The following is a 15,651-nucleotide window of genomic DNA, read 5'->3' as shown; positions in this document are numbered from 1 at the left end:
GCTCATGTCATCATGTTTTTCATGAATTTGCAGGCTACTGATCTGCACCCTGCAGACATCAATGGAAAGGCTGATCCTTACATTGCTATTAAACTGGGAAAGTCAGAAATCAAAGATAAAGAAAACTACATCTCCAAACAGCTGAACCCTATCTTCGGAAAGTGAGTTGAGGCACGAAATCTGTGTTGGAGACTTTATTATCCCAAGTTGATAATGTTCAACTTTCCAGAAATCTCATTCAAATTTGGTTTGGCTGGAACAAGCGATCCCTCCTGTGTTTCTGTAATTGTTTGATACATATCATTTTATAATATGCCACAGCAGATTTTAAATGGAGTATTCAAAATGATTTAGTTTATTTAATTTATTCTGTAAAAAGAAAAAAATTGGAAGTGACCGCTTTATCGCATGCATATAGTGTCTTTCCGGTCCAAGTCTGCTGTACCTTATAATAGAAGGTGTGAAACAACATTTTCTTTACCACTCAGTTTTGCCAGCCATTTAAAAATAATGTCTTTTTATAATCTCACAAATGTGCAATTATCACTAATCACTGAATATTTCCCCCTCAGGTCTTTTGATGTTGAAGCCACATTCCCCATGGAGTCCCTGCTAACCGTGTCGATCTATGACTGGGATTTAGTGGGGACAGATGACCTCATCGGGGAGACTAAAATCGACCTGGAAAACCGCTTGTACAGCAAGCACAGGGCTACCTGTGGCATCTCATCAAACTACGCCATGTAAGGAACTCTCAGAGATAGGGCAGCAAGGCTTCATCCCAGCAAACAATTGTTGGATCCCAGTGAAGCTTTATGACCCTTAAAATTGGCAGAGCTATTCAGTGTTAGTAGAGGCTGGTTTGGATCAATCATACTGTTTTACTTTTCAGAGAAAATTATTTTTGAATGCTTGAAAGCAAAAAAAGTATGAATGGTTGCTCCACCCACTATGGGGTCATCAAGCCCCATAGCCTCTCACCTTCTCTCAAGTTTCTATAGCAACATTACTGCTTGTCTCTAACTGGCCTATCAAGGGTGTTTCACTTCATACATTGTGTTTAGGACCATACCATTCTTCATGTTAAGTCCTTGGTTGGTGTGTTACCTAAACAAAACTATGCAAGCAAGCGCTAGAGCTTAACTAAAGTAACACTTTCATTAGAATTAAATGTACTGATCTTTGTACTGATCCTGTTTCTCATCACTCTTGGTGCCCAAATCTTTCTTCATCTATTTGTTTTTGCTCCAGAACATTTCTTTCTTTCCCCCTTGCTTGCAATATAAAAATGATAAAAAGCTGAATAGTTTTTGTGTGAACTTGTGGCTGAAGAGGAACGTCTAGCATTTGAGGTTTTTAGGTAGGATGAAGAAACCCAGCAAAATAGTGTAATAATTCACCATACCTTATGCTATGTTTGTTGTTTTGTTTTTATTTGGAAAAAGATTTGGAAAATCATTCTGTTTCCTCAACTGATGAGAGCAATGCATTGTTGAAACTCTGGTTTGGTCATATTTCGGGTTTGGTCACACACGGAATCTGGGTGTTTCTATACTGAATGTTTTGATTGGAGTGCACTTTTCTGTCCCTTCAGACATGGCTACAATGTGTGGAGAGACCCCATGAAGCCCACTCAGATCCTGGGCAAGCTGTGCAAAGATGCGAAGATCGACGGACCGCACTACGGCCCTGGTGGACGGGTGAAGGTGGCGAACCGCGTCTACCTGGGACCCACTGAGATTGAAGACGAGAATGGTGGGAAGGCAATCCATTTTCATTGTTCTTACACTGATGGAGCAAAGCCTTAGGGCGAACTGATTATTATATTTGTCTGTTTCCCTTAATGGTAACTGTAGTAGAACGTCAGACATACAAAACTTGGAATTACAGACTGGTCAGTCAAACGGCATGAACTTGAAAGGAGCATATGGAATTATGCAATTACCTTTTCAGGCTTCTTATTATGATGCATAGATTCACTTTGTTACTATCACTGATGTAAATAGTGAAAATTAAAGGGGAAAGAGGCAAGCTTTCCATTGATAAAACAGCATGTTTTAATGTGTTTTGATGGATGAGTTTATTAATTACCAGTATTTCAAGTTGAGCTGGGTAGTCAGAACCTGCCAGCGAGTCTGCTGACCTCTGTGCCCTTTTCAACGTTTCCTCACTGATACCATGTCTTGTATGAGATCCAGTAGCCACCCCTAGCTTACTAATGAACTTACAGTTTACAGTCCAAGTTAGAGCAATGCAACCATTCTGATCATTAACAAATAAATTACAATTAAAATTTGATTTCACTTTCGAAGTTCCAAACATTTCTAGCAACCCACTTTCCTGATTTCCTGAGGTTCTGCTGTATTTCAGTATTTCATAGGTATGACCTGCACAAATGGATTAAGTGACTGGCCCTTTTTTTCTTAAACATCTTGGCAGGGTTATGCAAACAGGAACACTGGTTATGCTTCATCCATAATAATCATAACTGATACAGACATTCATTATTCATACAGTTTTGATTCACACATAAATGCATTTGCATTTCCATTTCAACTATATCAATTAAACTAGAGTGGCACTGAGAAGATTAATCATCTCTGTCACTCATAAATTTTTTTAAATTTTTATCTCAAGCCTCCTGAGTTACTGAGTCATTAATAACACTGAGGCAGATATGTACTGTGAGGCATCTAGTGTGGAATATAGGTTGTGTTTATGCGGCAGGGCTAAAACCTTGATATGAATATTTTAGAATTTCTGTTCTTTTTGTCAGCCTCACTTTTACAGGCAGGCTTACCCATATCCAATCAGAGACATCGGCTTGAATCATTTTGTCTTACTTATGACCTAATGATGATGGCTTTAAAAGAATAGATTTTCAAAAAATACGGTCTCAGAGTCCTTGCTCAGGTTTGTATTGGAATTTAGATACAGTTTTATTTCATGCAGATTTTACTGTTTGCATCTTGAGAAAAAAAACTGAACTGCATTGTAAATTGTAAATGCAAAAAATCCGTAAATTATGTATTGTCACATAATTTACGGATTTACTGCAAGTGGATTGGAGGAGTACATGAATTTCAGCTGCAATTTTCACTGTAGCATGCCTAGCACATCAGTGACTCTGCAGCCATTCTGCCAATATTGATTCAGATCTGTCTGTTACATTTTTAGCTGTCCTTTTCACAGACCAACAGACATACTGAAAAAAAAACTGCAGTGATGGCCGTTTCCTCCAAGTGGTAGCCCAGCTAAAAGTTAATGGTAGAACATTCTCAGCACTTTAGGAAAGTTCATGTAAACATTCTCAGCGCATACTGTACATTTTACAGTTTGCTAGATGTCCCTGGAATGCTATCTCTAAATCAAAATAAGCATTGCAGGAATGGGCTGAATGATATTCAGTTTTGTTATTAAATGAAAAGAATTTAAACGGTGGATGGTGATTCAAGTTTATTTTAGCAGCAGGACTGTTTGGAATGTTGAACAGATCTGCCAGGTGGATACATTCTTTTGGTACAATCTTAAAATGTTTTTATGTGTTTAATGTATTATTTTTGAAGCGTATACTCCATGTTTTTACATGACTAAATGACAAACCACCAGGGGACACTACCAGTAACTTTGTTATGCCTCATACCTGGATATGTTACTGTGACTGACATAACTTCTTTGGAAAAGTTTTTTTCTCAGATCGTTAAGCCAGCCTTTTTTATTATACATTTATTTCACAACAAAATGAGAATGCAGCCCCACATTGTTGAAACATTTCATGCTAACTGGCTTAGTGGAATGTGTTTGGCTCATGGAAAAACTGTGTCATGAACAGTGCCTGGTGAATGCTTGTGTTTGGAGTAGGTGTAGGATCATAGGGGCCTAAGTGAGTTTAGAAAGGTATGCTGCTGGGCACAGGGAGGTTTTCCCAGGGATGTGAGCCCCAATAACCAGTCCATGAGTGTTGTGTCCTGCAGGTCTGAAGAAGCAGACGGAGGAGCACCTGGCCCTGGCTGCACTGAAGCACTGGGACGACATGCCACGGGTGGGCTGCAAGCTTATACCCGAGCACGTGGAAACCCGCCCCCTCCTGAACCCTGACAAGCCAGGCATTGAGCAGGTAGGCCCCTTCCCTTTCATGCCCTGAAAAACCTGTGTTCGAGCAAGCACATTAGACCCCTCCTCAAGCCTGAAAACCAGGCATCAAGTTGGTAGACCCTGCCTCTCCTCAACCCTCACAAACCTAGCCTCAAGCATGCACCTTAGATCCTTCCTCAACCCTGACAAACCGAGTATTGAGCAAGTAGATTTCCATCCACCCTAAAAAAACAGGCAACTAGCGGGGAGACCTCGCCCCTGATGAAGTCAACAACTCAGACCTGTACAGTGAAGCATGTACAGTGAACCCCTTTCAACTCTGGAGAGTATGGCATCAAGCAGGTAGAATGTACTAGATCACTCATCACACTCCAGCAGACTTGGAGAGATAATTAATTACTGATCCAGTTAAACTGGAAGATGATTCATTGGCAGGTTCTGAGAACCACACTGGGAATATTGCCAGGACACTTTGCAAATTTTGTGAGATCACAAAGACCACAGTGAGTCAAACTTTGGTTTACCATCTCACCAGAAAGATAGACTAACATACTGCAACTCAAGCATTTTGAAGGCTCCACTACAAGGAGAGCCACTTCTGTTTTTGGCAATCAGTTGAGTCAATGTCTTGATAGTCACTGTGGGAACATTCAGCTGTACAGCTGAATAATGGCTCTGCGGCCAGCACAAGATAAAACACACAGATGCATGTACTCATACCATTTTATTTGCACATACAAGTCAATAATAGCCCTAACCATAAATATTGATCCGCAGTGACACTGTCTTCTCAGTCTGGGAGTTTAATTGAATTCAGCTGGATTCAGTCAGTCAGTGTTAGGGTTAGGGTTAGGGTTAGGGTGACAGTGAATTCTGTTTGAAGAACTGCACTGAAGAGCTACATGTCTGGTCAGCTGTTGGAACATGAATTGATTGATGTGCCTTAAATCCTCATATACTCATATTTTTGTTCTACAGGGAAGAATTGAGATGTGGGTGGATATGTTCCCAAAGGATATGCCAGCTCCTGGACCTTCTGTTGATATCTCCCCTAGGAAACCCAAGAAGTAAGAATCATTTTGCAGTGAAGAAATACAGTTGGCTGATTCTGAGAATATTTTAACAGATATTTTGGCTTCAAGGCCTAAAATTACTAAACACAAATCAAGAGCAAACTTCAAGAACCAAATGGAGACCTGGATGTTCAGAATATTACCAAAATACCTTTTATTACAAAATTATTATTTTCAAGCAAGTGCATAATGTGTAGCTGCGATCATCTACATATTGTTTCAGCTATTTAAGCTAAATGGTTTTTGCTTGTTAATTAATTTATGATTTACATAAAGATATGCTAACATGTTCAATTTTGTTTACATTCAATGTTTCTTAATGGTATTAGATTAACTTTAAGGCCAAAGCACTTGTTACAGGTGTAATTTTAAATAGACTGAATCATATTATTTCACAATTGTACACTAATCATGCACTGAACTGATTCACAATTAGATCCAACTGTATCCATATAGTCCATTGGTTGGAATATGCAGCGAAAAGCAGTGCTTGCTTTTTGAGTTCTCTGAGCCTTCTTGACCCTAATGCGTGTTGTCATTTTGCAGATTTGAGCTGAGGGTGATTGTCTGGAATACAGATGAAGTCATTCTGGAAGACGACGACATCTTCACCGGGGAAAAGTCCAGTGACATTTTTGTGCGGGGGTGAATATGACACATATGTGTTTGGTGTGAGAAGTGTCTCTGGGTTATTCGTTCTGTCACAACACCCAGTGCACTTTTATACAGTAAATGCAGTAACAAAGACCAACAGGAGCAGGTATGCAGTTGCAGTAGTTATCCGAATACAATGGACACATTATGCATTAGGGCAGTCATAGTTTCCTGCTTTTAAAGTAGAATGTTAGTTTTGTCAATATATGTGAATAGAAACCTTTGAGAATGGTTTTGAGAAATGGCATCCCAGTGAGACATATGGTGTCCAATGACTCATACAACATAGCACAGAATCTGGGTATGTTTCCTTGGTAATAAATTACTTTAGTAATTTGACTTGAATTTAGACCCAATTTTATACTTGTTTTTTTATTGGACCTGTTTATAGTTGTTTGATAAATCTCATACATCTGACTGATATTAGATGATTATGGCGCGCACAGAATGTGCAAAGCATGTTCTGTCAGGGAACTCAAAAATCACAGCCGACCAATCGGTCGGCCCCATTAACTGCATACTCACGCGTTTCCACAATCATATATTTACATATATTTACAGTCTAGTGTAATAAATAGCTACAATTTGTATAGTTCCATGACATTATTACATTATTTTATTATTACATATTTGAGTTGGGGCTCCTCAGCCATAGGGTGGTTATCTCAGCGGGCACTAAGAAAAAACTGTTTTTGAAACCACTGTAGATGGTGACAGATGCATGAGGATCTTTAACTAAACAAAATGTCCTCCAGTCATGAGGTGAGTGTCTAGTTTTGTTATTCTGACAACTTTTCCCAGCTGGCTGAAGGGACAACAAGAGGACAAGCAGGATACAGATGTTCACTACCACTCACTGACGGGCGAGGGCAACTTCAACTGGCGCTTTGTCTACCCGTTCGACTACCTAATGGCTGAGGAGAAGATCGTTATTTCCAAGAAGGAGTCCATGTTTGCCTGGGACGAGACCGAGTACAAGATCCCCGCCCGCCTCAACCTGCAAGTGTGGGATGCCGACCACTTCTCGGCTGATGACTTCCTGGGTACCACAGCCCTCCTGTGTTTATGTTCTGTCAGAGATCTTGTCAACATGGCTGGCTTTGATCCAGCTAGAGCATTAGGCTGTTCCACAGTACTTTTTTTTCATATTGGTAAACACTGTAGGCAGCATTATTGCTGTTGTGTGAGTGTGTTGTGTCATCAGTGGACTATTAGCGGAAGTCTACTGTAGCACAGTGCAGTTCTTCATCCCACACTAAGTCTGCAAGGGCTCTTGGGGCCAACCTTAGAATTCCAGGTTTACCTGGTTTTTTTTTCACCAAAGAAAACAGGTGAGATTAAATATCTGTGAAATTATTTAATTGATCAATTAAGTGTTACAAATGAACACTGACACCAGTACAACCTGCAGCACTCCAGGACCAGGGTCAACCACCCTTGCTTTAGCCTAGATGTTACTGGTTGTTTTCAGTGAAAGGAGCAGCTGTCCTACCCAGATTCCCTCTGTCCACACGGTGGGTTTGAGATTGTGGTTTCCTGTGTGCAGGTGCGATTGAGCTGGACCTGAACCGGTTCCCCCGTGGAGCAAAGACAGCTAAGCAGTGTTCCATTGACATGGTTGTGAATGAGCAGGAGATGCCAATGGTGTCCATCTTCAAGCAGAAAAGGATCAAAGGCTGGTGGCCATTCGTTGCCAGGGATGAAAACGATGAGTTTGAGCTCACGGTAATTCATGAGCTGACTTTTTTGTTTACATTTCATACTGTTGCCAGCAGGGTGCACTGTTATGCAAATGCAAATGATACATCACACCACAATAGTGTTTATTAAGTGAAATCCATGTTAGTTTATGAGGGGAGAGTATTGCAGCTAGTTAAAGGTTCATGAACCCTGTAGTGAGTGTTTTGCTGGAACCAAATGACATGACAAAACATTATAATTGGTTTAATTAAGTGGCTTGCAGATAAAAAAAAGTGGTGTTCCCCATTTTTGGGAGGCTATTTACTATTTACTACTTCCATCGCTAATTTCACCCACGGTGGTTTACTGCACTGTGTGTCTCATAGTAGGAAATTTAAACAAATATAAACTTGTGCACGTTCATCCTGTTACCTATAGTGTCAATTCAAAGTTCATATTTTAACTCTAGACCTTTTGTTCCTGTCTATAAAAATTGTCAAATATATAATAACCCAGAGATTTTATTCAATTCAATATGTCTGGGTTGGGTCTGCTACTTGGTTGATTATCATTCAAAAGGGAGATCACCCAACCCACTCTTAGTCACCTGACATAACAACCACATACTTTGCTATTCCCCAAAGTAACATTTGGGTTCCTGTTATGGTACATTGTTGCCTCTGACTTTCTTACTACTGTTAATGTGTGAATGTAAAATAAACATTGTGTTAGCCCCGATAATGATACATTCCGCTAATTGTAGAATTGCCTCCTCTTCACAGTATTAGCAGTAGCAGTCTTTAAAAAAAATTATTTTTTAAACTTTGCAATGTATTTTTTCATTTCATTTGCCCAACTTGGGGCTGAACATTCCCAATTTCCACCGCAACCAAGCTCTAACGGAGTGCAATTGGAGGAAGCGCAGCCTGTAACTCTGGTTCATATCCTGATGAATGAATGTTGTCCCAGCTTTTTGGCACACAGGTTCATGCGACGATCGTGTTATTTCAGTAGGTTTTCGGTATATGCGACCTGCTATGATACAGCTGCCTTATATACTGTATGTCTGATGATATGTGACCTCAAGACAGAGGGTCAAGGCTTGAGATCCAGCCCTCATTGAGATTGCAGCATGCACACCCTCACTAAGGAAGATGTGGAGGGAAAGGATCACATAGAGGGGGATCTCATACATTCTCAGGAAACAAGGGTCCCTTAGCTTGTCTCCAAAAATATGCATGTTACTTTTGGTATATTCCTACCATTGCCCTTGAACAAGGCACTGGGCTAAGAACTGGAGTTGGGCCCTAGGTGCTGCACTGTGGCTGCCCACTGCTCCTAAGTTGCAAGGATGCGTTATGTGCAGAGGACAAATTACCCCACAGGGTTTAATAAAGTAGATCTTATTTATTTTACCACAGGGGAACCCTTTTTAGTTCTTCATAGAATCCTCTATGGTAGGTGTGAAAATAGTGATAGCTTGCAGATTTAACTATTTTAAGAATCCTTACACTAGATATGGTTCCTCTATGGAGACACAGAGGTGCCTTTTGGAACCCTTTCTTCTAAGAGCATAGCATGGACACTGTGCAAGCAATCAAAAGACTTCTCTGAAGCAAAACTGCATGACTTTATCTGTGAAATAAGTGCAGTTCAAAGTTAATGGTCAGATGTAACTGACTACAAATGTCTACTCCATTTGCATTAAATAATTCCGTCCTAACAGGTTCTGAGCCTTTATTCTATGACACCCCTATTTCTTCATACCAATGTCCTGGCTGTTCTCACAGGGCAAGGTGGAGGCCGAGCTGCACCTCATGACAGCTGAAGAGGCGGAGAAGAATCCCGTCGGACTTGGACGCAGCGAGCCAGAACCCTTGGAGAAACCAAAGTAAGTGAACCATTCACAACGTCCTCCTTTATTTCAGCTCTTGGGTTGAAAAAAGTACACAAAAAACCAAAGAATACGCAAGCTTACAATCTGGAGTTTTATTCGGAGTTCCATCACATTGTTCCACCAGTGTACACATCCCATATAAGCGCAAATCTGCCTTTGTAAAAAGACTGGGGGTTGTGTGTATTTGTAAACAACAAATGTTGATTGAATGCAAGCTGGTATCTCCCGTTTCTGAGACTTGAAAAGTGTAGTGGCATAGGAAATGTAGCAGTGGGGAATATTCAGTGTTTAATCCAGTGGGACTCAATCCTGGTCTTTGAAAGCCACAGGGTTTGTTGGTATTTGTTCTTTCCTTAAAATTGACTAATTCACACTCTAGAAACTAGGTAAAGACTTTGAGACTTCGTGGCCCAATCCATGTGGGGCCAGCTGCCAATTTGTGTAAAAAATAATCTTCATGTGCTCTGTGGTTTGACTCCAAGCCATGGTACTTTTTGCACCATTTCTATCATTTTTTCAGCCAGTGTCCCCATCAGAATAAAGTTTTAAATTACATAAGGCTGTCTGCTCTCCTTTAAAAAAAACTAGGGGAGGTGAGTTAACTGTGCAGTCAGCTGCTTTAATTGAAGTGCTTAGTAACAACAAAAACTAGCAGACTCTTAGGCTTTCTAGCACCAAGGTAGGGGACCTCTGGATTAAACATTCCTACAGATCGGTGCTAATCATTAACCTCTGCTTAATTATATGTCTTTGCTCCACCACCCCCTCTCTCCCTCCCTTCCCATGTACGATCACAGTCGGCCTGACACCACGTTCCTGTGGTTCCTCAGCCCCCTCAAAGCGATCCGTTACCTCATCTGCGCCCGCTACAAGTGGCTGATCATTAAGATCGTGCTGGCACTGCTGGTTCTGGCCATGTTAGGCCTCTTCCTCTACAGCATGCCGGGCTACATGGTGAAGAAGATGTTGGGGGCCTGAAGAAAAGGCACTTCCCCCATATGAGACCACACCCCTTCCCCAGCCTCTTCCACTAATCTGCACCTAACTCCTCCCCTCGCCACCCACATATTGCATGGGCACTACAAACATCCTTGATTTTTGAACAGTTACTCATTTGTTTGTTGTTTTGGATCCCCAGTTCTGTGGAAATTTATGATATGGTTTTGATCTAATATCTGAATATCCCTTCCATTATGCCCTACACTAAGTGATGCAGACACCTTATTAATGTTAAGGTTTGAAGCTCCACTATGTGATGATTACATGCAGTGGTTTAAATTATGACATGCATGCCACTACATGCCTCACAGATTGCCAGGAGACATCCCATGTACTCCTTAGGCATACTTTGAGCTTCAGTTTGGAAATCAGAGGGTTTCTGAAAGCACAAAGTAATTTGATAAAAATTCAACTGACATCCCCGTAACTATTTTTACTTACACTTCTCTGGTCCTTTCAGTGTTTAAACTGTCTCCTCTACTAAAACAGAGTACACATCAAATTCAATTCTAACAAAACGAATAAAAAGCAGTTTACCTGATCGCTAAAATGAGCGCTAACCACTAACTCCCGCTTCACTTATCTGTCTCTGCGATCCCCCCTCTCTCCCTCCCTTCCCATGTACGATCACAGTCGCCCTGACACCACATTCCTGTGGTTCATCAGCCCCCTCAAAGCGATCCGTTACCTCATCTGCACCCGCTACAAGTGGCTGGTCATTAAGATCGTGCTGGCACTGCTGGTCCTGGCCATGCTAGGGCTCTTCATCTACAACATGCCGGGCTACATGGTGAAGAAGCTCCTGGGAGCCTGAAGAAAAAGCTTTGCCCTCCCCTAAAGGACTTTCAACAACACATTTGCAGCCTTTTACTATTTTCTTTACTTCAACAATTCTAGCACTACTAACATTGTTTTTTTTAGACTCAGTATATTAATTTGCCATTACATCCTTCAGTAACGTAAGAGCAAACATACAATGATGGCAAACGAGGCTAATGTGTAGGCCTATGCGTGTCTGTTTATTCTAGCTAAAATTAGCCATCATTTGCATGCTAGCTAGCTAGCTACTGTATACTATGGTGAGAGTATGATTTTTTGGGGTTTGTTGTTTTGAGTAACCTGAATCCATTTCCATTTAGCTGTAGTTCACAGTATAAAAATTGCTTTGTATTTCAAGACTATCACTTTGCAGTTAAATTAGCAGAGAAAGATGTTAATATTTAAAGGCTTTAAACATGATATTTTTACCTCCACCAACAGTTGATGGGGGTTATGTTTCCACCCCATTCTGTCTGTCTGTTTGTCTGTCTTTTAGCAGGATATCTCCAAAAGTTATGAACATATTTGTTATGAAACTCTGTGGAAAGGTTGGTCATGTGGCAAGAAAAAAATGATTTATTTTTCACACTGATTGGTCAATGGGGGGCATGGCAGTGGGCGTGGCTTTTCACCCAAAGGCATATAATTTTCGAACAGATTCATGTAACACCACAAAACTTTGTTAAAGGTTTGACCGGGGGTAAAGAACAGATTCATTTATCACACCAGCTGGCCAAAGGGGGGCGTGGCGGTGGCCATAGTTTATCACAAAAAGGAACGTAACTTCTGAAAGGGTTCAGGTAACACAATTAAACTTTTGTGTGTCTATCAGTAGGGGCGTACTCGAGGACTCATTTCTGACCACTGAACAAATATAGTGTCGATTGGCCGTGTGGTGTTGCAATAACTGATTAAAATACTTCAGAGTGACTATAATTTAAACAGGCATATCTCAAGCCTGATTCGAGTAAGTTATGAAAATGGGAATCTCCTGATGTGGGGGGCATGGAAGAAATGATTAACTTCAGGTGAATATGTGACATGTGGAACTGGCATATCTTGGCAATCGCAGTGTTGGTGGAGGTATGCGCTCTACTGAGTGCCATCTTTTTGTGTTGTGTGTGTGATAGATAAGTGATCATTTAATACCCATCCTAAAAGTGGCCGCAAACATTATGGGCTTTAGTCTGGTAAGTATCTTCAGTTTGAACACTGGTGGAATTAATGTGCCTTGCACCGATAGGCTACTGCTGTGGTTTTCAAAATTGGTCCTGGGGACCCTCTCTGCATGCTGACTTCTGTGAAAGCCAATATCATGATAAATAAGTTTTAAAATAATTTGGGACTGTTTTGCATTCCTAAACACAGCAGGTTTGGCTCAATTCTATTTGCTCCTGCATTGAACTCTTCATTTTTTACAAATAGTGTAATTTCAGTGGCCAGGTGACCACATTTCAGCAATTAGGACCCAAATGATTTTACCTGTCAGTCTATAATTGGATGAATTCGAAAATGTGACCATTGTTTGAAGGAATCATTTGTCACATTGCACATTACAGAAAATTAAAACATTAGTTGAAATTCCCCATGCCCACAGCTGTAGCTATTTCTGACATTATGTGACCATAAGAGGGTAAATCATCCTTTGGTAGTCAATATCTGATTAAGAACAAGTTACGTCTCATTAATAAGGTTATAATTATGGTATGAGAAAAATCAGCATACACAGTGGATCCCCAATGAAAAATCCTGTATAAATTAATGTGTTTTTGGTAAGATGTGTGGCGTAGTCTGTATGACTAGTGTCTACTGTCAAGCCGTACGTGATTCCCTCCATATGGGCAGGGATTCAGTCCCCTACCATGGCACCTTTTGAGTTCTGGTCCCTTCTCTGTCTGTTACTCTCTCTCTGCTTTCTAAATCTCTGAATACATTTTGCATTTTTTTTTATTATTAGTTAAAGGTTTTTATCTGTTTTGCTTCCCCTTGTCTATACTCTGAGAAATAAAGGTACAGTGGAGGTAAATTTCTGTTCTTTAGGGAACAATTTTGCCAAATATACCTTGGAAATACAACATTGTTCTATTAGGGTACTAATAAGTACCTTTCACTTATTAGCAAATGAATTATGTATTTCTGGCTAGGGGTACAATGTTATGTACCTATAGGGTATCACCCCAGTGACAGGCATGTGTACCTTTATAGGAACTTTTTCATGCCCTTCTTCTGAGAGTATAGATATTCCAGCCATTACATGCTACTCAGCCACTTCATTAATTTGACTGTTTGAATAATGCTTGAAGCCACATGGTTTGACATACAAGTTACGACAGTTGTGTGCCACACATCTTGCCTGACATACTCCCAGGGATATTTTGTGAACTCCAAGGGGTACTGTGTGCTTCTGTTTGGAAACTATGTTTCTGAAAGTGTAGGGTACAATGATAAAAAAAAACTTAAAAAAAACAACTAAAATGGCAGCACTGCCGCTGTTTAACTTATCACATTCAACAGAAACAAAAGGGAATTTATCGTATGCTATGTCAACAAGTAGAAATCAAAATCAGTTCTCAGTGCTAACCACTAACCCCTGCTTTGCTTATCTTTCTCTGCGATCCCCCCTCTCTCCCTCCCTTCCCATGTATGATCACAGTCGCCCTGACACCACATTCCTGTGGTTCATCAGCCCCCTCAAAGCGATTCGTTACCTCATCTGCGCCCGCTACAAGTGGCTGATCATTAAGATCGTGCTGGCACTGCTGGTCCTGGCCATGTTAGGCCTCTTCCTCTACAGCATGCCGGGCTACATGGTGAAGAAGATGTTGGGTGTCTGACAGGGAAGAGTCTGTACATCCCACATGACACCATGACCCCTTAGGTCCACTCCCTGCCCTACAGAATGGTGTAATAAACTCTTCCACTCTCTCTCACCGGAAACAATTCTGCCATTTGCTTCCTCTTCATTTTGAAATGCTGTTTTTCCACATCCTGCACATTTTTTAAACATGCCTCTGCTAGGCTTGTCTGAAATGATAACGTGATTAAAAAAAATGAAAACTGCTTTGGTTATTTAAGAGTGACATTGCATGCACTACTGTAACAGATGTAATATTATGATTTTGGTCTGTAAAATGTAATGAAATTCTTGACAAAAAAAGAGGTTTTTGAGACAGAAGAGAATGTTTTTGTTTTCTAACAATTATTTTAAATGAAAGAAAGAATAGGCACACCATGTAGGACATGGATGTCACCCTATGCAGTGAGACAAATCAGTTTGCACTTTGTGGTTTTTCAGATAGCTTGCCCTTGTTGAAATTCCTACTTATTTAATTCATATTTTACTTGCGTGTATCTGTGTTCAATTCAAAGAATAGATTGCCGTACTTGGTTTTGGTTGTTTATATGTGTGCATGTATATTTCTTTGTCCAACAGGGTAGAGTATTTCTGTGTGTTTTAAATCACAATGAATGAATAAAATTAAATAAATTCATAAAAAATGGCCCTGGATTGTCCCTACAGTTTAAGGGTGTATCTAGATAATTACTTATGGGGTGGCAAGGGGATGGCATGGGGGCAAGTTTTCATGGTTACAAAGGTAATTAAAAAAACAATAATATATTTGTTGATTTTAAAACAAATAGGCTCTAAATTGTGATACTGCCTATAGTAAATGTACAACCTGTTCTGCCATTGCACATTTTGTTTCAGTTTTAATGGTTTGATGTGAGCGTTATATTGCAGAAAAACACTGAGTTTATTATTACATGTTTGTCTTCATGGCAGTTGTTATCTACCTATCATTCAAGTTAGTAGTAACCGCACTGGCTCGATCATTGAACATAATAGGTTATATGTAACATTCTTATACAGCCTATCTAGCGAACAAGTTCCAGATTTGCCTGAGTCTGAGATGGGATTTGAACTCACTCATCCATTTGTTTCATAGGCAAATGCGTAACCAGTCAGCTAAAGGGGAAATCAAGTGCAACGCCCTTATTTCTTTATATTGCGTCACCAGGGAGTGTTGTCCTGAATTGAGGTGGCAAGGCATATTTGTGGGGTGGCAGCCCACCCCAGAAGGTCCACCACTGCTCCAGGAAGAACTACCACTCCACAGATATTGGTTTTGTTTTTGTAACAGCTTGATTTACCTGAATCTGTTAATGCAATGTTGGGGGGTTTTCAATCAGTGGTCTCTGAACATGTCCTCACCTGTATTTAGAAAATTAATTGTGAACATGAAGAAATTGTGAAACATATTCAGTTCATAAATAATTTGGAACAAGTGTTTACCGTATCATCACGGTTTATGTAAGGACCTTTAAATCTGGACTAAACCTGGTCTGGACTAATTTAGCAGGATGTCCAAATTTGCCTTTGGCAGTATATCCCAATTATTAGAACATGTTCACAGCTTCTTCTTTTTTTTGTTT

The 15,651-nt window shown here is 40.3% G+C and overlaps 1 protein-coding gene across 1 annotated transcript in view; it reads left to right on the top strand.

Moving 5' to 3' along the window:
• Positions 1-11,167, top strand: part of LOC135254232 (otoferlin-like) — a 36,486-nt gene extending 25,319 nt beyond the window's left edge. The window contains exons 32-41 of the mRNA XM_064334386.1: positions 34-161; positions 573-743; positions 1,595-1,755; positions 3,975-4,117; positions 5,074-5,162; positions 5,715-5,813; positions 6,624-6,865; positions 7,369-7,547; positions 9,293-9,393; positions 10,197-11,167. Coding sequence (XP_064190456.1) covers positions 34-161; positions 573-743; positions 1,595-1,755; positions 3,975-4,117; positions 5,074-5,162; positions 5,715-5,813; positions 6,624-6,865; positions 7,369-7,547; positions 9,293-9,393; positions 10,197-10,377 — 1,494 coding nt within the window. The 3' untranslated portion in view covers positions 10,378-11,167. The remainder of the gene's footprint in view (positions 1-33; positions 162-572; positions 744-1,594; positions 1,756-3,974; positions 4,118-5,073; positions 5,163-5,714; positions 5,814-6,623; positions 6,866-7,368; positions 7,548-9,292; positions 9,394-10,196) is intronic.
• The last annotated feature ends 4,484 nt before the right edge of the window (positions 11,168-15,651 follow it).

The sequence above is a fragment of the Anguilla rostrata genome, chromosome 1 (genome assembly GCF_018555375.3).
Source record: "Anguilla rostrata isolate EN2019 chromosome 1, ASM1855537v3, whole genome shotgun sequence".
Lineage (NCBI taxonomy): Eukaryota > Metazoa > Chordata > Actinopteri > Anguilliformes > Anguillidae > Anguilla > Anguilla rostrata.
The sequence above is the reverse complement of the archived record's forward strand: the minus strand, read 5'-3'. Positions and strand labels throughout refer to the sequence as shown.